The sequence below is a fragment of the Podarcis bocagei genome (assembly GCF_964188305.1).
Source record: "Podarcis bocagei genome assembly, chromosome: 12".
In the NCBI taxonomy this organism is placed as follows: Eukaryota; Metazoa; Chordata; class Lepidosauria; order Squamata; family Lacertidae; genus Podarcis; species Podarcis bocagei.
Window position 1 is genome coordinate 27,891,777 of NC_138137.1, and position 27,054 is coordinate 27,918,830.

The 27,054-nt window shown below is 45.2% G+C and overlaps 1 protein-coding gene across 6 annotated transcripts in view; it reads right to left on the reverse strand.

Annotated features, from left to right (window-relative positions):
- The window catches only part of HDAC9 (histone deacetylase 9), a 487,438-nt gene that overhangs the window by 36,055 nt on the left and 424,329 nt on the right, over nucleotides 1-27,054 (reverse strand). For all 6 annotated transcript variants that reach the window (XM_081164394.1, XM_081164395.1, XM_081164393.1 and 3 more), the window contains one exon: nucleotides 23,159-23,277. In XM_081164394.1, the coding sequence (XP_081020520.1) occupies nucleotides 23,159-23,277 (119 nt within the window). The remainder of the gene's footprint in view (nucleotides 1-23,158; nucleotides 23,278-27,054) is intronic.

Genomic DNA, 27,054 nt, shown 5'->3' on the forward strand with positions numbered 1-27,054 from the left:
AATAATAATAATAATAATAATAATAATAATAATAATAATGCAGTAAAGTGGTTCTTTTTTGGGGAGGGATACAGCTCCTTGCCAATGGTGCAAGGGACCCTAGGTACAGCTCTGAAAATGAATTACATCATACACTGTGCCTGAAAGCTGGAGGGGGAAATGAGGCAAGGAAGGCTTTTTTGTGGGGAGTGCCCTTTAACTTTCACTACCCTTGGTTTCATCCCTGATATATATATATATATATATATATATATATATATATATATATATATATATATATATGACCAAAGCCCCCTTTAAGTGCATGAAACCACCTGACGTCTTTTTTAGATCGTGGGCAACAATTATAATTTCAGTCCATTAATTCATCAGGAAGTTGATCAATAAGCTAACACTCAGAGGGTGCCACCAGATCTACTTCCTCACGCTTGTGCAAAGAGCCTTACTCTCGTCTTCTGGAATATCTCTTTTTGTTTGTTTGTTTGTTTCATAGGCAATTTCTCTAAAACGCTTATCCTACCCACTGGGGTGGTCTGCCTTGGCCAGCTCATACCTAGCTGCCTTCTTACTTATGACCAGTCCAGGAGCTTTCTGCTGCTGCCTCGTCTTAGTGTCCTCCTTGTAGAACTCAGCAGGAAGGAAAGTGGGGACAAGACAGAATTAGTTGGCTCTGTCTGTCATTGGATCTGGCGCCACCTACTGCTTGGCTCCCAGCCTTCCACCCTACCAGTCCCAATGGACGCCAGATCCTCCTGCTTCCTACTGCACAGCCCCTACATTCCCCTCATCCTCCTTGAAATCCATGCTGAATTCCTAGGAAAGGAATTGGCAATTCAGAGGAGCACACTGAGGACACGCCACTCCTGCAACTTTGGATCTCCACTGTCCTTGTCTTTTAGTCATGCACTTAACCATTATTTACCATTTAATCATACCATTACTCTCTAATTTGCTTGAGAATGTGTTTTCCTCTCATTAAAACCTTTGTAGTGGCCGCTGCCAAGAGTCTTCCCACCCACCAATGTTCTGCACTTTATCCTTGCGGTTCTTTCATGACCGTTTGATTAATTTTCATTGATATGCTTCCAACAATAGCATCTAAAATTAACTGGGTCATGTCTTTTTTTTTTTTTTTACATAACTTCCTGAGTCATCAGGCTCTGTGTCCTAAATAAATACATCCATACAAGCATGAAATGATAGTTCACCCTTCCAGCAACGGGCTGGAGCTAGTGAGAACTAAAGAAAACAATGTGCTACAGTGGTGCCTCGCAAGACGAAATTAATTCGTTCCGCAATTCTCTTCGTCTTGCGGGTTTTTCGTCTTGCGATGCACGGTTTCCCATAGGAATGCATTGAAAATCAATTAATGCGTTCCTAGGGAAACCACCTTCAGGCCAGGTCCGGGGACAGTCTGTCCCCGGACCTCTTCTGAAGGCTGGGGGGGGGGGGACAAGGGCTTTTCTTCCCACCCCCAGCATTTTAAAAAACCCTGGGACAGCGGAGGAGATCCGCTGTCCGGGGGATCTTAAAATGCTGGCGGGCGGCATTTTAAAATCGCGCCGGACAGCGGAGGACTTCTCCGCTGTCCGGGGCGATTTAAAAGCCCCTGGGAAGGCAGGCAGGGGGGAGCAAAGACTTTCGCCCCCTGCCCGCCTTCAGAAGGTGTTCCCGCCCCCCGCCCGGCTTCGCAGCAGCGCTACGAAGCCCGGCAGCTGGGGCAGCTGTTCCCGCCCCCCTCCCCCCTTCGAAACATCGTTCCGAAGTGGGGCGGCTGGGGCAGCTGTTCCCGCCCCACCTCCCCACTTCGGAACAGCGTTCGGAAGTGGGGCGGCTGGGGCAGCTGTTCCCGCCCCACCTCCCCCCTTCGGAACAGCGTTCCGAAGTGGGGCGGCTGGGGCAGCTGTTCCCGCCCCACCTCCCCCCTTCGGAACATCGTTCCGAAGTTGGGCGGCTGGGGCAGCTGTTCCCGCCCCACCTCCCCCCTTCGGAACATCGTTCCGAAGTGGGGCGGCTGGGGCAGCTGTTCCCGCCCCCCCTCCCCCCTTCGGAACATCGTTCCGAAGTGGGGCGGCTGGGGCAGCTGTTCCCGCCCCACCTCCCCACTTCGGAACATCGTTCCGAAGTGGGGCGGCTGGGGCAGCTGTTCCCGCCCCATCTCCCCACTTCGGAACAGCGTTCCGAAGTGGGGCGGATGGGGCAGCTGTTCCCGCCCCCCTCCCCCCTTCGGAACATCGTTCCGAAGTGGGGCGGCTGGGGCAGCTGTTCCCGCCCCATCTCCCCACTTCGGAACAGCGTTCCGAAGTGGGGCGGATGGGGCAGCTGTTCCCGCCCCACCTCCCCCCTTCGGAACATCGTTCCGAAGTGGGGCGGATGGGGCAGCTGTTCCCGCCCCATCTCCCCACTTCGGAACAGCGTTCCGAAGTGGGGCGGATGGGGCAGCTGTTCCCGCCCCCCCTCCCCACTTCGGAACATCGTTCCGAAGTGGGGCGGCTGGGGCAGCTGTTCCCGCCCCATCTCCCCACTTCGGAACAGCGTTCCGAAGTGGGGCGGCTGGGGCAGCTGTTCCCGCCCCCCCTCCCCCCTTCGGAACATCGTTCCGAAGTGGGGCGGCTGGGGCAGCTGTTCCCGCCCCATCTCCCCACTTCGGAACAGCGTTCCGAAGTGGGGCGGATGGGGCAGCTGTTCCCGCCCCACCTCCCCCCTTCGGAACATCGTTCCGAAGTGGGGCGGATGGGGCAGCTGTTCCCGCCCCATCTCCCCACTTCGGAACAGCGTTCCGAAGTGGGGCGGATGGGGCAGCTGTTCCCGCCCCCCCTCCCCCCTTCGGAACATCGTTCCGAAGTGGGGCGGCTGGGGCAGATGTTCCCGCCCCCCGCTTCGGAACAGCGTTTTAAAATGCTGGGGGTCGGCAGCGAACGCTTCGCTCCCGCCCGCCAGCATTTTAAGATCGCCCGGGGCAGGTGGGGGGAAGGCAGGCGGGGGGAGCAAAGACTTTTGCCCCCCGCCGGCCTTCAGAAGAGGTCCTCTTCTGAAGGCCGGCTGTGGGCGAAAGTCTTTGCTCCCGACCGCCAGCATTTCCCTATGGGCTTTCGTCTTGCGATGCAAGCCCATAGGGAAATTCGTCTTGCGAAGCGCCTCCAAAACAGAAAACCCTTTCGTCTTGCGGGTTTTCCGTCTTGCGAGGCATTCGTCTTGCGGGGTACCACTGTAGTTTAGAGGGCTGCTGTATTTCTCTCCTAGCATAGCATCGCTAAAAAACAAAAAATAAAAAAGAAAGGAGATGCATCACCAAAAAAGAGTTTTGCATTAAAAGTTGCATATGCTAATATATAGAGAGGGATGTGGTTTTAAAAATAATTACTATTACTGAAATAGAAATACAATCTGTCCCAGCCCAGTGAGTGACCAGGTGACCCATGTGGCCGGTCAGTCTACTGTTCAGGAGTTAACTGTTGGTGTGGAACTTTACGGCCTCTCTACTTCCCTCTTAGTCTTCTTTATCTTTACACTGGCCTCGGATCAGTCAATGCTTCAAAGAGAGGACTCTTTCAAATGCAGGACTATCACCTCACAGATAGAGAATTGTCCTCTCTAACGTAAGACAGATGCATCATTCAGCTCGGACACTGAGGTCCAGCTCTGAGGGCCTTCTGGCTGTCCCCTCACTGTGAGAAATGAAGTTACAGGGAACCAGGCAGAGGGCCTTCTTGGTGGTGGCGCCTGCCCTGTGGAATGCCCTCCCATCAGCTGTCAAGGAAATAAACAACTATCTGACTTTTAGAAGACTTTTAGAAGGCAGGCCTGTTTAGGGAAGTTTTTTATGTTTGATGTTTTATCATGTTTTTAATATTCTGTTGGGAGCCTCCCAGAGTGCCTGGGGAAACCCAGCCAGATGGGCGGGGTATAAATAATAAATCATTATTATTACTATAGTATTTACTGAGCCCATTTTTATATTGCCTCTGTTCCATCGCGGAACCCAATGTGGTTCCAAGGTGGGCTCTTATTCAGGCATTCATTAGACCCAGGCCTGCTTAGCTGCAGCGATGTTGCTGGGGCATATGCCTTCAGTTCAGACACCGCCCTCTTTCTACTCTTCCAGCAACCTCACATTTTTCTATAGCAGTCATATTTTTCTATAGCAGTGGCATTGGCATTCAAACTGTGCTCCAGGGAACCCTAGAATCTATTGGAAGCTTCTCAGGGGTTCCTCAATAAAAAGAGTAGTACAGGTGTACTGAAAGACACCTTGCCCACCAGTGCTGTTAGTTCATGAGGGCCAGTGATGAGACCCAGCAGGTCTGGTCAAGGCCATACATGAGCTGAAGGTGCATCTTACATCATGAAACAGGCTCTCCCACTGGGGTTCCATGGCAGATGTTCAGTGGTCCCTTGCCAAATGGGCCAATGTATGGGGTTCTTGGAAGTAAGAAAACCATTAACTTCCAAGGAATCTGGGGAGCTGCAATTTGTTACGGGTGCTGGGAACTGCAGCTTTTCAAGGGCTAAACAACAATTTCCATGGTTCTTTGGGAGAAGCCACATGCTTTAAATGTACTGTGTAGATATGACTTACCTCAGTGCTGTCTACACAAAATTGGAGCTCCAGCTGCTTTTGGACTGCTGTTCCCATCATCCCTGACCACTGGTCCTGCTAACAAGGGCCTTCTCAGTAGTGGCACCCTCCCTGTGGAGCGCCCTCCCTTCAGATGTCCAAGAGATAAAGAATTACCCAACTTTTAGAATACATCTGAAGGCAGCCCTGGATTAGGAGGCTTGCTGTTTTTATTATATTTTTAGATATGCTGTAAGCTGCCCAGAGTGGCTGGGGAAACCCGGCCAGATGGGCAGGCGAAGAAGAAGTCCAAAAAGAGCCAGAGCCCAAGTTTGGGAAACCCTGGTTTATATGACTGACAGTGGCTCTCCAGGACTCTCCAGGATTTCCAACAGAAGTCTTTTTAGCCCTACCTGAAGATGCCAACAATTGAACCTGGGCCATTTTGAATGCAAAACACATGCTCTGCTACCAACCTTCCATAGCGGTTGGATCAATTGCTTCATGAACACAATATCCCCAATAGGATCGGTGCCATAAGAAGGCCCCATGTGTCACATGTTCCCATTAGTGTCGTATATACATAAACACATGTACACATTCCACAGCCATTAATCCTAATCCTAAAATACCTCATTATGAAAGATAGACCTTTGACCTTTGGTAGTAACTAGTGTTTCCTAATTTTTGGGAGGAGGGCAGGATGGACAGCTTTTAAGTAAAAAAGAGAGAGAGAGAGCTCAGCAAGCATTTAAATGGTTTGTTCCTTACTGGCTTTTAATTTTGATTGTGTTAGACAGTAATTGTATGTTAAACAAATATCGGCGGTTTTAAAACACACTTTGCAGGAAGACGCGATTTATATAATAGATCATTTCATTATGTGGCTGTTGGTTCTGCAGTAATTTGTTTTCAACAATTAATCTTTGATTGCTAAATAATAACTATTTTTACAAGTCCATAGAATGCGGAGCAGAGCCCTCATTTTCTAAACTTTGGTTACCTCAAACTTTTCAGTTGTATTTTGCCAACTTACTGTTTGTCATTTGCACAGCCATATTCTAGTAAGCAGCACCATAGGAACTGGACCATTAGTTTATCTGGCTTAGTATTGTACACTGACTCTCCAGGGTTCAGACAAGAGTCTTTCCTACTCCTACCATGAAATGCCAAGGACTGAACCTGAGATCTCCTTGCATGTGCTTCCAACCATACAAATAGTGAACTTTTTATGTCTTTTCACTGGCACTTGGATACATGAAAGTACACGAATCCATGTCCAGCCTTTTCATGTGTAAAGGTAAAGGTACCCCTGACCACTAGGTCCACTCGTGGACGACTCTGGAGTTGCGGCGCTCATCCCACTCTATAGGCCGAGGGAGCCGGCGTTTGTCCGCAGACAGCTTCCAGGTCATGTGGCCAGCATGACTAAGCTGCTTCTGGTGAACCAGAACAGTGCACAGAAACGCCGTTTACCTTCCTGCCAGAGCGGTACCTATTTATCTACTTGCACTTGACGTGCTTTCGAACTGCTAGGTTGGCAGGAGCTGGGACCGAGTAACGGGAGCTCACCCCGTCACGGGGATTTGAACCACCAACCTTCTGATCAGCAAGCCCTAGGCTCTGTGGTTTAGACCACCGTGCTTGCTCAGACATAAATGCCACAGATTTTCTCTTGGCCTTGCTCTCAAGTAAGCATGCATAGGATAACTATGTTAAGCATTGCACCGTCACATTGCTACTGCTAAAAAATACGTCAAACAGCAATTTACACTGGAAAAAATATGAAACTAAAATAATAAATTAAAATCCGATTATTAAAAATGCTCCCCACTTCAAATGCGCTAGGACTGTGTATAAAAGGATAGGCTATATCATAGCAACGGCCTGTATAGTCTAGTGCAGGGGTGAGGAAACTGTGACTCTTGGGATGCTGTTACACTCCAGAACTCATCAGGTCTAGAGAGTAAGGCAAATGGTCAGATAACATAGGAATCTTAGTCCACAGCAACAGCAGGAGGGTTACAGGTTTCCCACCCATGGCCAAGTACCAGCTTTCTACCATGGCTGACAGATGGCATGCTTGGAACGTAATACGAGCCTGATGGATCAAGCCAATGGCCCATGTAGTTCAGCATCCTATTTCATCAGAAACCTGAAAGCTGATGATTGCACTCTGCACACCTGTGTTTCCCAGCAATTGGTGCTATGAAGGTTCCTGCCTGGTGTTAATAGTCAAGGAGTTCCCTCGATCAATTTCTTACAAATGTAGAATGGGTATTGTATGGCACCTTTAAGAGTGCCACTTCCATTTTTTATCCCATTCTGTAGCTGATAAAGGCTCCCAGAGCAGCTTTCAAATATCAATGATGACAGTATTTGACCATTTGGGCTAAAAGAGTGCTTCTTAGGCAATCTGACTCAGCTGTGATTTCTCCTGTAGCATCCCAATGAACATTTGTGGTTGGGTGAAACACAGAACCCTGAAGTCCCCTGAACCCCAGGCAAAGGTCCTAATGAGTAGACCTCATCGAGATCCTGTGTATGAATAATCCACCCTTTCCAAAAGCCACAGTAGTACAACAGGAATGAGTTTTGTGTTAGTAAATGGCCTCGGGGGATCGGGCTAAATCTCCTGGCACTGATTAGCACCTACCCTTTCACTGAGTGTCGAAAGTGCTCAGCACCTTCTGGATGCAGGCCACTGTGTTTAATCAATTCCATTTCATCGTAGCAGAGGGACTCTGAAGCACAGTGCATTTCTAAGGGATTACTGCACATCTTGGGTAGTTAGTCACTTTCCTTTTGGCTTCCTGCCTCCTCGATCCACCTGACACATGCCATAATCAGCCAGAAATGCACCGCCTGTCATTCTTTATTGCAGAGGTAATGGATGAAATTCAGCAAAACAGAGGAAACTTGTGTTGAAATTGAGTTTTGGCCCCTCAAAGCCTCCTGATTAATTGTAATTTCCAAATAAAACATCTTGAGCAACTTTCTGCTACGTTCTATTACAAAGATGTGTCAAGCGAAACTTGGACGTTCTTGCCAACACTGTATAGCCCATTGGAGCCCGGCCAGAGGTACTGAGAAGCTGTTTCAATGCCTGGATTACTTGTTACAATTTCCCCCGAGGCACCTAAACTATGGCTGATATACAGACGGCATTGCTGGTTCTACCACATTGAATTCCCCCCTCCATTGGACAGTGTGATAGAGTCCTGTTATCAATCAGCCCGGGCTTCAGAAGACTAGAGGCAGATCCCCAAGTGGCTGGGTATTTAGGAAACACGGACAATTTAGAAGTTGCTGAAATTTTATTGTCAAAACTTTTCAGAGTAATCCTTCCTAAACCAGAACATTTTCCTGTTAAGAAATGAGTTATTGGAACTACCCTAGGAAACCTAGGAATGTGGTTTCTAAGAAGAAGCAGGCAATGTGTCTCTTCCAAGAGACAAGGAGGAATCATAGTTGTACTCTAAGCATCTCCCAGCTGATTTAATCTCTCTCTCTAACCGATTAAAAGGGCAAATTGATGTATGTCTTGTCCAGTCTGCTCTCATGGCTGCTGATCGCTGATAACTCAAAGTTGTTGGAGAGAGGGTTCTTAAGGCATGCTAGGGATGCATATTTGGGGGGGGGAGGAAGGGGAAAGGCACACTTTAATAATAATAATAATAATAATAATAATAATAATAATAATAATAATAATAATAATATTCACATCTCTCAACTCCCCAAAACAATGTGGATAATGTTGCAGCAAAAGCTGACAGACAGCATATAGCACTTTGGGAAGGTTTACATCACATCATTTATATTATATCAGCCAGCTTGAGGCCAGAATGATATTACTCCCGTGTTGCAGACTGGAGTTGAGTGGTGTTAGGAAGGTGAGAGACAGTAGCTTCTCTATGGCTACCTCATTAGTTAATTGTTAACATTTGAATACAGGACTGCCATGCTCATGATTTTAAAGGTAAGTGACATGTAATGTTGGAGGTCCATGACTGACTTCTTGACTTTTAAGCCATGGCAGGGGGTGGGGTAATAATTTGTTTGGAGTGGAGGCATACCTAGGCTCCCTTGCACCCTTGGCAAGGAGCTGTATTGGTGCCTCTGAAGCCAGGAGAGGCCACAGACCAGAAACTCAAAAGGTTTGCTTCCTTGTACGCTCCACCAGTGACTTCCTCCGTGGCCATTGGGGTTGGGTCTGCTCTGCTCCGCATCCCCCCCTCTTTCGGTCCATCCATCTATCTGCCTTCCTGCCCCCTCCCTCCACTCACTGCTTTTCCCTTCCCCTCTTTCCTTCCTTCCTTCCTTCCTTCCTTCCTTCCTTCCTTCCTTCCTTCCTTCCTTCCTTCCTTCTGCTTCCTCCTGCAACTCTCACCTGTTCTCTCCATCTTTCTTCCCTCCAAGCTCCCCTGGGCACTCCACTCACACTTCTAATAGCCAACTGGGAAGCTGGCCCCACAGGGCTGCTGCCATGGCCAATGCTAGTGACACCCAGATTCCTCTGCCAAGGCACCCAAAGGAGCCTGCATGCCTGGCCTGGCCTCCTAGAGGCCCCAGGGAGCATGTAGATGAGCATCTCTAAGCCAGAGTGAAGAGGTGTGATTTTTACTGGGGGGGGGGGAGGCCTGCACCTTTGTTGGAAACCAACCTTCCCAATCCCAAGGTACACCCCTGGTTTGGAGCAGTGTGCATGTATGTGGGGCGAGAGGAAGGATATAAGGCTGTGGAATCTATAAATTACCATAGACGTCTCTAGTCAATCATGGTGGGGGAAAAGATGCTGGACTAGAGAGGTCTTTGGTCTAAGCCAGGGCTCTTCTTACTTTCTAATGAACTCTGTTCAGGGCAATAATGTGGGGGCAGCTTTGTAGGCCAGCATTTCAAGAAGTAGAAAAACACATAGATTCCCCCATGTTACATTTTTAGATAGAAACCACTCCTGCAACTTACAAATGTAAACTGAGAAGCCACCTTGGGTAAGGTGGCAAGACGACCACCACACCCATAGTTCTCCCATTCATGGTGGCCAGGGAGAAGATTGGAGGGAGGGCAGTAAGTTCAGTGCACCAACCAGGATCTGGTGTGCTCCCCGTGCCAGTGATCCCAAGCCTGACTCAGCCCTACTCCTGCTTTCCCTTGCAATGCCCCATTTGGGGTTTTCCCACTGGTAACTGCTGGCAAAGGTCTCATCAGGAGCCAGCCCACCCACATGACTGGCACATAGAAGTGGGAGGTCAGTGTCAACAAAATGATGCTTCCATTGCTCCGGCAGCATCAGCCAGCAAGGTGCTGGCTTAACTGGGAGACCTGGGCATTCCAACTGCAACAACCCCAGCCAGGCGTAAGGAGAAGTTGGATTGTTGTGCCCAGTAACCTTATTTTGCAAAGAATATTTCACAGCAAGCTTTCAGATTTTCACTGGTGTGTGAACAGAGTTAAACTGCCCGCTTAATAGGGAGCATAACTACATACAAAAATGTTTATGGTAGCTTTATCACTCCACGCAGATGAAAAGAATCTCTCATTTTTAATGCTGGATATCTAAATATAGTTATTGCAATAAGTCACAAAATGACCCTACATTCCAAATCCAAACTCCAGAATGTGCTTAGATCCAAACTTCACAAATGAATCCTCCCTCTTATCCTGATATAGTTCCTAAGTGAGTATATATGTGGGCGGATATTGGCAATTGAAAGAAGATTTGCTCAGGGTGTGTCAGCAAGAGAATAAACGATCTGTGGTGTGTCAGTGAATGACTAAGACAGCGAATGAAACAGATTATGCACACTGGAGCCAAAGAGATATTGTGAGTGTGTGAGAGAAAAGGCTTGATATATCCAATATCCTGGTCCTACACACATTGGATATTATCCAGAAAAGGGCACAATGAGTGCATATGGCATGTTCTCAGGCTTCTTTTCCAGTTTGCAGTTCACAAATCAGCAAATTGCATTTTTTATCTTTTAAAATGTGGAGCAATTCTGGACATTATAAAGAAGTGGGAAATGCAGTTCACAGGGACTTCTGCATCTGTTTTTGTGCTTCAGAAGGAATGTCCAAGAGGCAACTCATGCATCTCTTTCATGGAGAGATACCTGGGTTATACCAGCATCCTTGACCTGGTGCCCTCTGGATGTTTTGAACTACAACTCCCATCTCCCCTGATCATTGGCTGTGCTGGCTGGGGCTGATGTCAGTTGTAGTGCAAAACACCAGCAGGTTGGGGGGAGGCTGGCAATTCCAATGCCTACTGCCCATATACATCTCATTATGGCAGAGAATTGTACATTCATTCCCCTTACTATTATTTAATGTACAAATCTGCTCTAAGCAGTGTATTTTAAAACAATTTGATAAGCCATTTGAGGACAAGTTCTGCATTTATACCAGGCTCATGCAGCAGGGCTGGTACCTTAAGCATTAATGGTTACACAACACTGCTCCTTGCAGACAATTGCAGTGCCTGGAAACAGGTTGTGCGTTCATAGCTGTGACCAAAGGGGGAACAACCAGTGGGAGGAGCTGAGATAGAAGAAATGCCACGATATATTTGCAGCAGGAAAGGCAGATGCCTTCATCTGTCCCAGCTGCAACAAAGCATATCTCTCCTGTATTAGTCTCTACTGCCACAGCAGGCGCTGTAACCATCCAGCCGCTTGACTCCACCCTCAAAGGTGCACTCCTCCATTGCATCCGAAACAGACAGATGCCAAAAACAGTGTTTCATAAAATGCTGATTGTACAGGAAGCCACACACACCCCCAACACTAAAGTGAATCCGACAGTTCTTGCTCATGCCAGAATCCTAAGTGCGCATCAGAGCCCGTCATGTGCATGTTTCAGCCATTGGCCAAAGGAGCAGAGTGAAAGGGCAAAAAGTACTGCACTCAGAAGGAGTAACCTAAGTAATGGGCACACATGTCAGATGTATGTGTAAGGGTGTAATAAGGGTCAGGAACTATGTTTGTGAAGCTATCATGAAACCTGGAAGTGAAACCATAAAGGTTTAGGAATAAATCATGCATTGGTGGGCTTTTACAACAGAAATACAACGGACCTCCAGAATGAATTAAGTTCTTAACCCGAGGTACCACTGTAAATGGAAAGAGTTTGTGTGTGTGTGTGTGTGTGTGTGTGTGTGTGTGAGAGAGAGAGAGAGAGAGAGAGAGAGAGAGATGATAGATGATAGATAGATAGATAGATAGATAGATAGATAGATAGATAGATAGATAGAAAGATAGATGATAGATGATAGATAGATAGATAGATAGATAGATAGATAGATAGATAGATAGATAGACAGACAGATAGATGATAGATAGATAGATAGATGATAGATAGATAGATAGATAGATAGATAGATAGATAGATAGATGATAGATAGATAGACAGATAGATAGATGATAGATAGATAGACAGACAGACAGACAGACCTCCAGAATGAATTAAGTTCTTAACCCGAGGTACCACTGTAAATGGAAAGAGTTTGTGTGTGTGTGTGTGTGTGTGTGTGTGTGTGAGAGAGAGAGAGAGAGAGAGAGAGAGAGATGATAGATAGATAGATAGATAGATAGATAGATAGATAGATAGATAGATAGATGATAGATGATAGATGATAGATAGATAGATAGATAGATAGATAGATAGATAGATAGATAGATGATAGATAGATGATAGATAGATATATAGATATATAGATAGATAGATAGATAGATAGATAGACAGATAGATAGATGATAGATAGATAGATAGACAGACAGACAGACAGACAGACAGACAGACAGATAATAGATAGATAGATTTGCCTCCTGCTCTTATATAATCTGTAGTAGGGGAATGCCAATTCCTCATTGGGGTATCACATAAATCCTATATCTTTGTCAAACGCCTTTAGGACTTTCTGCAAATGTGACCATAATACAGCCCTGTGGCTTTGCTGCCCAGAAATGAACCCCTGGGGTGAAAGTGCAGAGGTAACAGCCTACAAAGAACTCTACTGGATTGCAATTTGTGGAGTTTGGATGCCCTTCTACGTTGTTGAAGGATATCGGGAATATTGGAAGACAAACTTCGGAAAGCAAGATTCCAGCCAGAATGGAAAAGAACAAGCCATTCCTCATCGGGACAATTGCACTGCACTCCATCAAGTAGAATTACACTGCTTCCTGTCGCCCAACATTTTACCTAATGCAACCTGGGCTGCAACCCAGGAAATGCTAGCCCCAGAAGCAACTGAAGTCAAATATTCTGCATTGTGTTTGAGATACGTAATCCACTTGCTTAAAATCAGGATAAGTCCGTAGAAATAAAGCATTTCAGATTATTAATGAGCCAATGCATGTTTTTATTTAAGATAGGCTCAACAATTTTGGGGTCTCCCTAAAAGAAGCTCAACAACTTTCAGGGTATCCTGGTTTCTAGTTTTTTTAAATATGACAACTCTAGTATCAAATCAAATAGCAGCTGTTGGGTCTTGCTGAATGAAATGCTAGATGCTTGATTTATGGTAACACACAACCCTGGATCTTATACTTAATTATGAATAATAATAATAATGATAATATGTATACCCCGCCCCTCTTGATGGGTTTCGCCAGCCACTCTGGGTGGCTTACAGCATATAAAAAATTTGTAAAAACATCAAACATTAAAAATTTCCAGATGCAGGGCTGTTTAGCCCCCCAATGCATAGGTGCCAACTCCCTGGGGCCCTGAGCACCCACAAAATTCCCCATGAAGGGATCAGGCACCCACATATTTGGGAGCCAGGGCCATGCAAGCTGCATGGCACCCATGGCACCGGGCACCCATGGTCACGGGGACAAACTGGTGCTCCTGTATGAAACTGTATATTTGTGAATTTTACTGGTCTACCCTGCTAAAGAAGAGCAAACCTCAGGTTTGCTGCCATCACAAGGATATATAGAAAATTCTCTTGTGCTGATATACAAAGCCCTGAACAACTTGGGTCTGGGATACCTTAAGGACCGCCGGAGCCCATATTTCCCAACTCGTCACTGAGATAGTCTGGAGGACTGCTGTTAGTTGTCCCCTGTGTTACAGAGGCCTGACTGGTCTGAAGTAGACACCAGGTACAGTGGTACCTTGGGTTAAGTACTTAATTCGTTCCGGAGGTCCGTTCTTAACCTGAAACTGTTCTTAATCTGAAGCACCACTTTAGCTAATGGGGCCTCCTGCTGCTGCCACACCGCCAGAGCATGATTTCTGTTCTCATCCTGAAGCAAAGTTCTTAACCCGAAGTACTATTTCTGCGTTAGCTGAGTCTGTAACCTGAAGTGTATGTAACCTGAAGCATATGTAACCCAAGGTACCACTGTATTTAATATTGATGGTCCCCTGCTGTGGAATACCTTTCCAGCAGAGATTTAGCAGGCACCCTCCCTAAGAATTATTTTTTGAATACCTTTTAATACTGACAGACCCATGCAGCTGTTAAATTTATTTTTTGATTAGCCAGTCATTTTAATGATTATTTTGTACTGCTTTGAATGGGACTTTACTTTTTATTATATCCCATCCTGATATTTCATGAGTTGACAGTCTCTCTCTCTCTCTCTCTCTCTCTCTCTCTCTCTCTCTCTCTCTCTCTCTCTCTGTGTGTGTGTGTGTGTGCACATACACACAAAAACAAGCAAAAAGAGGAACCTACGAATAAGCCTTTGCAGGACAAGGAGAAAAGCATTTTACAGAAAATGCAATTTATTGTAACCCAGAACCCTTTGGCATGTGGTACACTTCCATGGTTGCTTTTAATATCCCCCTTGCATATTGAGGCAGGTTTGCTGTTTGGTCAAAATCATACTTGTCTGTCAAGACACACCACAGCACACTTTTGAATGTTTCATTTTATTCCATGCATGCTTGAGGAACTAAGAAGCCAGGATCCGGTGTTCAAACATATTGTGACAACTACCTATTTTATTATTGTACTTCTTGGGGGAGGAGAGTGGAGTGATCTTTTGCCACGGCACCAACATCAGAGTCAGATCAAACAAAATAAAGGAATTTAGAAAGAAGAAAGAAAGAGAACAAATCCAACAAGCAAGCAACCAAACCTCCACATCTTTAAAGGAGCTGATTTCGTAAGACGCAATTCTGGGGAAAATATGAGAGCTAAAACAGCACATTTATTTAGCTTTAATTTTTGTGCTGTCATACTTCAGTGCTGGAGCCCTGATTTAGAACACATGCCATTTTCCTTTGATGTTTTGAGCTGCTTTTTTAAACAATGGCAAGAAAGATAGAAAGGAATTAAACTGCAACCCAAATCATAAAACTGGGCTTTTGTGCTCTTAATTTACATAAGGCTATTTTGGTTTTGGAAAGGCATTTGAGTCCCCAGAGCCTCGGAAAAGAAAAAGAAACCATTTCCATCAAACCATTATTTCTGGGGGTGCAATGAGGCTGTTATGTAAGGTCAGTTCCTCCCCACCCCCCTCCAATTGGTATTTAGTTTTCTTCTGGCCTTTCTTCCCCAACTCCTGCTGCCCACCTCCCTTTGTCAGCCCAACCCATTTCTCTGTAGGGGGTGTGTAAGGGGGGAGTTCTCTCCTTATTCGCCTTTCCAATCCTACATTTTCATTATTAAAATCTTCATTTGTTTTGCAGTTCATTCTTGAGAGCCCTGATGAATCTTATGGGAGTTTTGATTGTTCCTCTCTTGAGGGTTTGAGAATATATATATATATATATATATATATATATATATATATATATATATATATATATATATGCATGCATGAATGCTAGCAAGCACTGTGGAGGGCCCTATTTCCCAGCACTAGAGGGTGTAGGTGTTGGCTGCTCACGCAGCCACTCAGTTAATTTCTGCACAGTCACAGTGATCTGGATACTACCTTGCACCAGACCCTCACAGGTGGCAAAAGGAAACCAGTTAATGGAACATTTATATTCTGTGAACACTGTACTCAGAATTCTGAGGTTTTTTAAAAAAAGCCATTTTAAAATGAGCAAAAGAAAAGGGGATCAGAGGCAGTTTTAGGGTACTGCCATAGGGGGCGCCACAGCAACGATGTAGAACAGAGTGTGAGAGGCACAGGGGCACCAATTTTTAGTGTTGCACAGGGCAGAGGCGGAGCTAGCTGCTCTGGCACCCGGAGCAGTGCACATGCTGTGCACCCGGGGGAGGCGCAAGCATCTGGGGGGCGGGGGGTGATGTCACCCCCCCAGGGATGACACCTAGGTCGGACCACATCCACCGCACCCTCCTTCCTCCGCCAGTGACTCTGAAATCCGAGAGCCCAAAGTCAGCCACTGAGGGGATTTCTTTACAATCAGCAAATTCAACTGAGGATACTTTGCTTGAGATTTATTTTCCTGAAATGTGTTCCATCTGCAAACAGCTCGCACATAGCCTCCAACATTTCTCCAACGGAAATAGGGGCATCCCAAGGAAAAGTGGGACATTCTGGGATCAAGTCAGAAACTGGGACGGCTTCTTTAAAACTGGGACTGTCCCTGGAGAATAGAGACACTTGGAAGGCCTGCATGCTAGGCACTGAGAAAAGTCGAAAATAGCTTTCTGGTGCAGTATGATCAATGGGAAGGTCGGTTCCTGCTTAAACTGGAACAGCCTCATACTGAAGCCAGTTTTAATCACGGAGTTATTGACATGTGTTCGGTACAAGACAAATTGCAAGCACAGATGAACTGGAGTTTCCTAAAGACAAAGCAAATCAACAAGCCTATGCTAATACATTAAACAAAGGCTTTTTACAGAAGGTCAAATCAGTATTCACTTAGACATTGAATAAAGAAGGAAGGTTGACATGCTAGCTTTTTGTGCTTAGGTTACACATTAGTGTGTTCCAAGGCCATACTTGAAAGTCCCTATTTATAGCACTTCATTTCCTGATTTATAGTCCAAAATATTGTCAGAAAGGCACAAAAAGCCAGAATAATTTGCCGCAAGGGGAACATTTCTTTTCCGGTCCCTCTCAACCCAGAAATAACAACAAAATCTGCCCTAGTTGGCTTTCTACGACCACACTTTTCTGTTTTGTTTCTTTGATCACTGGTGTTACCTTCAGGCCACTGGCATTATTATAAGTGTTTGGAATTGGAATGTGAAGGACTCACAGTACACCCCTCAGTTTGTGCAATGTAATTTAATTTTGCACTAGGACTAGCACTTTTAAAGCATATTTAAAGCACACTATTTCCCTCAAAGGATTCTGGGCACTGCTGTTTGCTATGAATTATTGGAAACTCTAACTCTGTGAGGGGTAAACTACAGGGCCCATAATTCTTTGAGGGAAAGACAGTGCTTCAAATATGCTGTAAAGTTACAGTGCACACACAGGCTAGGACTCCAAGCTCCTAGTTCTCATCCATGGGGATGAGAGCTGGTCTATGCATTGCACTTGTGAGGCTGTTGCCACAGCTTTGTCCTGCTGTGACACCATTCTTTGCTTCATCGGGGAGTAAGGAACCTGTGGCCCTCCATACAGGGATGGCCCAAGACATTTTGGCACCTGGGACGAACCACAAAATGGCAGCCCCACCCCGTCAGGGAAGAAAGGGTTAGTGAAGATCTACATCAGGAGCAAGGGGGTGAATACAGATCTACACTGGGAACAGGATGCGTGTGGTGCTGTGGTCTAAACCACTGAGCCTCTTGGGATTGCCGATCAGAAGGTTGGTGGTTCAAATCCCTGCGATTGGGTGAACTCCCATTGCTCTGTCCCGGCTCCTGCCAACCTAGCAGTTCGAAAATATGCTAGTGCAAGTAGATAAATAGGTACCACTGTGGTGGGAAGGTAAATGGCATTTCCGTGCACTCTGGATTCCATCACAGTGTTCCGTTGTGCCAGAAGTGGTTTAGTCATTCTGGCCACAGGACCTGGAAAGCTGTCTGTGGACAAACGCCGGCTCCCTCGGCCTGAAAGCGAGATGAGCGCTGCAACCCCATAGTTGCCTTTGACTGGACTTAACCGACTAGGGGCATTTACCTTTACCTTTACACTGGGAACAAGTAGGGAGTGAAGATCTACATTGTGAGTGGGAGCGTGGGAGTTAAATCAAAGGCCGCAACAGGGGAGGAGGAAGGGGTCTGCTCTGAATCACGCCGGGTGGCTGCAGAGCTCCACCCGTACTTTACTCATAATAGCTTGAAAAATAATTCAATACACAGAATGTGCTGTTTGCTTAAAAACAACAACAACTTGGGCATTTGCTTGAGATAAAGAGAAATGCATTGGTGGACTAATGAAGGAAGGATCCCAAATACTGAAACTAGTTTTTGTTTTTTTAAAAAAGTGTGTGTGTGTGTGTGTGTGTGTGTGTCAGTTGGGGAGTGTAGAAAAGGTGCAGACCATGAAACAAATGGCCTTTAATTGCTTGATGGGGTTAAAACACCACAGCAGACTTTTTAGAGACTCCTTAACTTGTCTGTCCCTACCAGGATGGCCTCTCTGTCAGATTAAATGTTATTGCCTCTCTGGCTTTCCCTGTGCTCAGCTTTTGAAGTCCATGGCCAAGGGGCCAGGGAGAGAATATTGCCTCAGATAAGAGGTGTTTGCTTTTTAAAATACTTGAGGTAACAATCCGTGGAGCCCTTAACAGTCCAGCAGGGGCCTATGAGCTCCAGCTAATGTCTCCTGGTTCCCTGTTGGTTTCAGGGCTACTCTCCATAAATAAATAAATACCATCGCTATTTACTTGCTGATCTCGTGTATAAAGATCCATTCAAATTATGTCACAGACTTGCTATAGTTTACTTATAAAGAATGCTTCTCCACTGCCCTGCAACTAAAGATTCCAGGGCGTTTTACCAAAGCATGGTTAAACCACTTCACGCAACTCATCTTAAATACAATTTTAAAACAGAACGAAAGGTAAACGTAACAAAATGCAAGAAAGCAAATGACCAAATAAAAACCCTAAAGCGGAAGTGCAGATCAGGTCAAAGTTCCAAAAGTAATCCCAAAAGCCTGTGCAAATAAGAAGATATTTGCCTTGTGCCAAACAACAACAACAAAACAAACTTTCTAAATATTAGGGGCATCAAACATTCCTTGTAAGTCGGACTTGGATAGCAAGGGGGTGAAATTCTGATAAATAAAGACCTAATCTGAGAAAATCTCAAAAATTCTTAGGAATAAAGTCCTGAGAATGCAGTGTGATATAGAGGTTATAGTGCTGGACTAAGACATGGCAGACAAAGTCCCACTCAGCCATGAAGTTCACTGGGTGACCTTGGACAACTCACTAACTATTAGGCAAGTCTGCTTTGCAGGCTTGTTAGGAAGATAATAAGGAGCAGTGTACACACCCACCTGAGCTCCTTAGAGGAAAATTGGGATATGATGCAATAATAATTACAGTGCTACCTCAGGTTAAGAACTTGAAAATTCATTTTATCATGCCATACTGTAAACATTAAGGACTCCGATAATTGGGCTCAGCAGCAAGTAGATATCCAATCTCACACTGACTGATGCGCCTTCTAAATAAATGCTTCAAGGGCATCTTTTGTTAAACTACTGCTAATTGTCATTCCACTTTGCCCCATGGTGCCAAATGTTTTCTTTGAGATAACAGAGAAGAAGCAAGAGTCAAGTTCTAGAAAGTCACTAAGTCCGGCCTTTCTGGGAAAGGCAGATGCTCCCCTTACCCCTCTCTCCCCATGAAAAAAGTCACCCAGCACTTTGTTTGACACTTTACTGTTTACTATCTTTGAGATAGTTCCCATTTAATGGTTCAATTACTGCACCGGGTGATAAGGCAGTATCAAGAACTTTAGGCACAACATTTTTCTCCCCAAGCATTTTATGATAAAGCAAATACAAAGGGCACAAACCAGCTAAGGTTAAGTGTTTTCTGTTTTTGTTTTCTCATCCCACCGGTTTCTGTGGGAGACACTTAAGCACATGCTTAAGCTACTCCTTTAAATCAATGGGGTTTAAAACTGCTTTGTTTGAGCTGGATCACAGTGAAAATATTTTGCATACAGTTCTTTATTCAAGACAGATAAGAAGGTATATGTTATTTTTCTATTATTATTAAAATTACAAGATGCACGCAGAGAAAAAACTTTAAAGTATAGAAATATGATGATGATGATATATTATTTATACCCCACCCATCTGGCTGGGTTTCCTCAGACATTCAGGGAGGCTCCCAACAGAATATTAATAAATATGAACTAAGGAAGAACATATCATTTTTTCATTGATGCAATGGCGAATGCACATCTGGTCTTGCACAGCAGTTAGGAGGTTGAAGTATTGGATCTCGGTCACTCACCAGCTCACAGGATTTATTATTATTTTTTAACATTAATTTTTTATTGATTTTCAACAAGAATACATTCATATACATTTGTTATACAAATAAGTCTCATATAGAACCTTAGCTCTGCCGAGCTTCAGACTTCCCTCCACCCCTTCAGTAAGTATCATATATTTTCATTATATTGCGTATTTTGTTCGTTTATCTAATTAGCCATATGCTGTTGAAGTTAATCAAACCCTGCCAGTGTCTTAAAGATTTACAATTGTCTCTTATATACACCAAATATTTACTCCAATTTTCATAAAACTTCTGATCTTCCTGATCTCGTAGTCTCCCTGATAGTCTAGCCAGTTCCGCATAGTTTATCAATTTAACCTGCCAATCCGTAATAGTTGGTATTACATCTGTCTTCCAATTCTGGGCCAACAGAGTCCTTGCTGCCGTCGTGGCATACACAAATAGATTTTTATCTTTTTTTTAACCTCCTTTCCAACTAATCCCAATAGAAAGGCTTCAGGGTTTCTTTGGAAAAGTATACTTAATTTTTTTAAAAAAGTTCATTGTAAATTAGTTCCCAAAAGCCCTTCACCTTCCCACATCTCCACCATAGCTCACAGGATTTTTTTGAGGGCAAAAATGAGGAGTTGTCATATATTCTGCCCTGAGTTTCTTGGAGTATGGCTGGGATATAAATGCAATTTATAGAGATGGTGGTTGGTTGGTTGGTTAGTTGGTTGGTTGGTTGGTTGGATGAAGGAATAGAAGGACATTTTGAGTGCAATCCTATGGTCCCTAAGAGGGCCTCCTGGGAGACATAGGATACTGTGGAGCTTTCCTTCCTCAGAGAGGAAGTGGCAGCTCCTCTGCCATGAACTCTCGCCACCTTGACCTCCATGGGATTGCTCCTCCCATTATTATTGTTTCTTATTTACAAATATGTACAATCCCCAGTCAGAAGATCCTCAAACCAGAGAACCGCAAATCAAAGCAAGAACAGTAACACAATGACATAACATGAATATAAAAACTCATCAACAGAAGTCAACATAGCACCACAGGTAACTAAATCTACTCAGGGTAAAAAAGTCTGCCTGAAAACAAACAAACAATTGTATAGCACAAGAATTTGGTTTAACTTAACGTGTAGAGATGAAACTGTAATGCAGAAATACAGAACATACCAACCATATGCTCTCTGTTGCCCATAGACCATGGGTAGGAAAACTAAGGCCCGGGGGCCGGATTCGGCCCAATCGCCTTCTAAATCCGGCCCGCGGATGGTCCGGGAATCAGTGTGTTTGTACATGAGTAGAATGTGTGCTTTTATTTAAAATGCATCTCTGAGTTATCTGTGGGGCATAGGAATTTGTTCATCCCCCCAAAAAAAATATAGTCCGGCCCCCCACAAGGTCTGAGGGACAGTGGACCCCCCTATGAAAAAGTTTGCTAACCCCCGCCATAGACCAACCCCATATGTGGAGTCCTTGCATAAGCAGACCCTTCCTTTCAGAGGATGAAGTTTCGCATGTCCAATGGAAAGCACAGGTATCATTTTTCTGTCCATTAAAGTGAATGGGTGGAGGAGCTCTATGTATGCATGAGAGCACCTACCCCCTGGCATATCCTGCTGGATGGGAAGCCACTGGGCGTTATCATGGCAATCTTTTAATATTTCACTGTTGATATGGCTCTCCTCCTCTTTTTCTCCTTTATCTTTTTATACAATGAATATTCATAATGCATTGTGAGCCATGCTGATATTACAGGTTGTCTTATTAAAAATTTAATAACATTTTAGCAGTGGAAAGGAAATGCTGAAATTATTGAGCGGGGCTATAATATGGCAAAGGGGAATATCTGGATCTTGAGCTGCACCAAACATTTCCATTGATATCAACAACTGCTGCGTATGAAGATCAAAGACAGTATATATGGTATTAATCTGGGGCCTTTGGGAGACCCTTTATGGGGTGTTGCACTAAAAGTCAATATAGGATCTGAAGCAGCAACATATGATCCAGTTTATGCACTATTCTGAAATGAGAAAAAAGTGTGTGTGTGTGTGTGTGTGTGTGTGTGTGTGATGGCCTTTCTTTCTTTCTTTCTTTCTTTCTTTCTTTCTTTCTTTCTTTCTGTATAGCAATATCCAACTGAGTCAATTATTTACTTAGTCAAGGCAGAAACACAGAGTGAGCACCCCAGAACAATTGTGCTAATGTAGTAAAGGTAAAGGGACCCCTGACCGTTAAGTCCAGTTGTGAACAACTCTGGGTTGCAGCGCTCATCTCATTTTACTGGCCAAGGGAGCCGGCATACAGCTTTCGGATAATGTGGCCAGCATGACTAAACCACTTCTGGCGAACCAGAGCAGCGCATGGAAACGCCGTTTAACTTCCTGTCAGAGTGGTACCTATTTATCTACTTGCACTTTGACATGCTTTCAAACTGCTAGGTTGGCAGGAGCAGGGACTGAACAACGGGAGCTCACCCCGTCGTGGGAATTCAAACCGCTGACCTTCTGATTGGCAAGCCCTAGGTTCTGTGGTTTAGACCACAGTGCCACCCGTGTCCATGCTAATGTTGTTGGGCCATTAACTGGACCTTTGCTTCAAACGGCCTCTGTCCTTTATACCTGAAGGAGCATCTCCACCCCCATTGTTCAGTCCGGAGACTGAGATCCAGCGCCGAGGGCCTTCTGGCGGTTCCCTCATTGCGATAAGTGAGGTTACAGGGAACCAGACAGAGGGCCTTCTCGGTAGTGGCGCCCACCCTGTGGAACACCCTCCCTTTAGATGTGAAGGAAATAGGCAGTTATCCTATCTTTAAAAGACATCTGAAGGCAGCCCTGTTTAGGGAAGTTTTTAATGTTTAATGCTGTATGTTTTTAGCATTTGATTGGGAGCCGCCCAGAGTGGCTGGGGAGACTCAGCCAGATGGGTGGGGTATAAATAATAAATTATTATTATTATAAACCCTTAGCAGTGAGTCTCCCCAAAGAGCAAAGCCTATTCCTACTATTATCTCTGACTGCCAGACTCAAAAACAAAAACAAACCAGGCCAAATGAACACCCCACCAACAAAACCTTTGTGGTGCTACAATAACCAGAATGTTGCTTATGTCCACGTCATGGGATGCAGGTAGCCATTGCGAATATCAGACACTACCGCCTGTCGACTCGTGCGTTGACTTTGCACCTTGCTAACTGCTGCAAAATGGTTACGTGAGCATATCAGGCAAAATTTTGGCACCACCTAGAATAATTTCCTTGGGGGAGAGACAGAGACTTTTAAAAATGTGTACGTACATTTAGCTGTCAGTTTGTACCCGCCTAGAGGAGGGTCGTGGCCTTCCACGGCATCAAAGCCAGCCGATACTAAGACAAAGTCGGGCTCGAACTCAGAGGCGATGGGCATAATCACAGTCCTGAAGACAAAGAATAGGCAAATGGTTATGAACAAGAGGCTTCATTTAAAACACACTGATTAGCATGATACCATAATTAGCTGCCATCTAGCTCATCTCCCTTGAAGTTTACTTCCATGTTCATTTTCTCTCTCTCTCTCTCTCTCTTTCCCTACTTTCTGCGGATTTTTAATATTATTATTATAAAAAGACCCCCATAATTTGCAGGTACATGCAAGAGCTTCTAACGTTACACCCACATCTGGGCTTGTTTTATCCTCCTGCCTATAAAGGCTGACTCTTCGAGGGAAGTGACTAATGGATTACAAAGAGAACTCTGAAGTCTCAGTGGAAACCTGCATTGCTCCAGTGAGTGAGAACTTGGTGTAAATTTGAACTATAAATTTCTTTGGGGGAAAATGTTTGCTTTTTAAACTTATCCCCATCCTCTTAACATTTTAAAATGTTTGTCAAGATGGGGGGGGGGCGGGTAACTCTTGTAGAAAGGGTGGGGTGGGGACACATACAAATTCCCTTAATCAAATTCAGGCCCCGTTGTCAGGCATTTTCTGAGGTCATGCCTGGTAGGAATTTGGCTACCACAAATCAGGAAAAGCACCCCCTGCTGGTTTCAGGAAGAAACTTCGAGGCTTTTCGATTCTCCACTTATTAACTCCTTCTTACCCAGTGTTTTATATCAGCCTCTTTGTTTTGGGCCAGCCCTACAAGGGTTAGGTGAAGCAGTTCACTTTGGGCAGTGGAATTAAGGGGAAACTGATTTCTGAATGGGGAGACAAGCCAATTTTTAAAGTGTTGGCCATAGCAAAGGTGAAGAGGTGTCCTTTGGCAGCAAAACGTCTTAGGTTGGCAAGAATTTGGAATCAGTTTGTCAGTGTCAAGGCGAAGGCCTGTCTAAACCAGAAATCTTCACCTTGGTATTACAAGAGTCTAGCCCTCAGTGACTTGAAAATGCAATGACATATTTAGTAATTCAGCAGGGTGGTCACTTACAAGTCACCCCAAAAAGAGGGATGCCTCAACAGCAACAAAAAAGGACACATATTTGCAGAAAATGTGCATATGTTGATTCATGTATAAATGCAAATTTTTACATAATTACTATTCTCCAAATAGAAATACTCTAAAAGGTGGCACTATAGTGGAAACACTGTGGCCAAGCAGCCTGTAAGACTCAGTCTGCTATAACTGTTGATGGGCTGCCTCAAGGCTCTGGTTCTCAATTCCCAGGACTTGGACCAGACAGCCCTTCAAACAGAGGACTGTCAGCAACATACTTCAATTAGAGGATTGTCCTATGCAGGGGCGTATGAAGGGGTGGTGCGGGGCTTGCGGTCCACCCCAGGTATCATCCTTCAGGGGGGTGGCAAAATAGCTCACCGCGGGGGTGGCACTTACCACGGGGCCTGGCCTGCAGTGTGCCTGAGCCACGCGTCTCTCCTGGGAGTGACACGGTGGCTCGGGGCCCAGCGTTGCCCAAAATGGCAGCGTGGGGATTGTGTCTATCAGGTGGACTCTGTGGGCAGCTTGCTGTGCCGCCCCCCTGGGCAGATTGCTGCGCTGCCCCCTGAGCGGATCGCCACACCACGCCCCCGTGGGTGGCTCGCCCCGTCCCTGTGGGTGGCTCGCCCCACCCCCGCTGCTCTGGGTCCTGGAGCAGCTAGCTATGCCCCAGGTCCTATGCAAATTAGGATATATGACAAATTCAGATTGCACCTGCATGGAATTGACTGCAGAACGCCAGCTCCGCAGCCTAAGAAGCCACATAGGACAGGACTGTCTGAATCCAAGATCTTCTGGTGGCACTAACAATGCAGGGAAGTAGCCCTTTTCACGTTGCGAACAGGATCAGTTCCGGAGGCCTGTTCGCAACGTGAAAAGCCTGCAACCTGAAGCGCGGAACCTGAACAGGTGTGTGGCATGATTTGGCACTTCTGCACATGTGCAAAGCGTGATTTAGCGCTACTGCGCATGTGGTGAAACCCGGAAGCAACCCTTTCTGCAGGACGCAACCTGAAAAAACATAACATGAAGCAAACGTAACATGATGTATAACTGTATTGTGGACAGCAGGTGCAAGGGCAATGTGATAATACTCAAGGTAGCACATCAGAAAGTCATGTCCACAAATTAAATGAGTAAAACTGATTTATGCAGTGTCATCTTTGGAATTTCCTTTTGCAAAATGTTTGTCCCCCACCCCACTCTTGTGGTTTCCAAATGGACCATGAAAACTTTAAAAATAAATAAATGATCAAGACTTAACTGCATTTTAATTTGATGATGTTGTTCTAATGAATTATTTTTATTTATTGTACTATTTTAATGCTGGTTCTTATTTCACCCTATTTTGCTTGGCCTTAAAAGAGGTGGGAGATAAAAATAAAATAATCATAAATGGAAATCATTTATGCAAATGACCATTTATGCAAATGCCAGTTTCCCTCTTCTGCTAGGCATCTTCTTTGAAACATATAAACCAAAGACTGTGGTTCATTCTTCTAACAAGCCAAGGTATTAACTTTTCCCACTCCATAAAACAGGGTTGGGGAACCTGTCGCTCTCCAAAAATTGCTCACATCAGCCCCAGCTAGCACAGCTATTGATAAAGGATTATAGGAGTTGTAGTCCAATGATGTCTGAAGGACCATAAGTTCCCCATCCCTGCCATAGAGTTGCATAGGCCTTCTGGAACAGTTTCCTCCTTTCCAAGCAAAGCAGCTCATCCTGTATTCCAAACTTCTTGCTCAACAACATGTTCTTGGGAGTCTGGAGAGATTCGCAAAAGAAACTTTCCCCTGAGTCCTAATACATTCAGTCTGGTGTATTCTGCTGCCTGTAAAGAAGTCACAGGATGGTTTCCAGCCATTGTTAAACCATCTAGCACGCGATCCTTGCTTCTAACACTATGAATGTCAGATGCAAGTCATTCAGGCAGCGAGAGAGGGTTATAAACAAAAACCCAACAACCTTGGAACTTCCCTCACCGCTCTGAATTACTCTCATTTATCTTGTATGGGTTTTACAGCACATGGAGCAGAGATGCCTGTGAACTGAAAATCGGGGTGATGCTGCCCCAATTTCAGTGAACATGCATAGAGGGGGACACAGCCATGAGGAGGAGATCCTATCCTGGCTCCCACCCCTCCCTTGGCCAGGTTCCTGGTTGCTCATCTGCTGTCTCCACCAGTCTATGAATGCTGTTGTTTAATGCCAAATCAGTATGCAATAATATTTCACTCATCCGTGATTTGATTTTGGATGAGGGTGTTGATCTGGTGTGTATTACTGAGACCTGGGTGGGCAAATTGGGAGGAAATAATCTGACCCAGCTGTGCTTGGTACAGATACTTGGTACAGGCTGCAGAGATGGAGGGGGATTTGCTGCGGTTCATCTCCTTCACCTGGAAGCCCCTCTGTTTTGAAGCTGGCTGCCAAGGCCTGCACTTGGTGCCGGGCCAAGTAAACTAGGCTTGTTGCTGGTGTACCATCCAACCTGCTTTCCAGCAGCTTCTTTGACTGAGTTGGCCGGCCTCAGGTCCAGTGTTGGGGGAAACCAGAATGAGAACGACTTCAACATCTGTGTTGAGGACTTCATTGCCTCCATGGGGCTGTCTCAAGTTGTCATTGCCCTGACACACAGGTCAAGGCTTGGTGTTTGCTCTAGATGGAGGAAGGAGTGACCTGTAAATGGGAAGGCTAGATGAGGGACAAAAAACTGGCCTTGACCCCAGCAAAACTGAGGTGGTGTGCCAAGGTGTTGTTGGTCAATTGACTGCT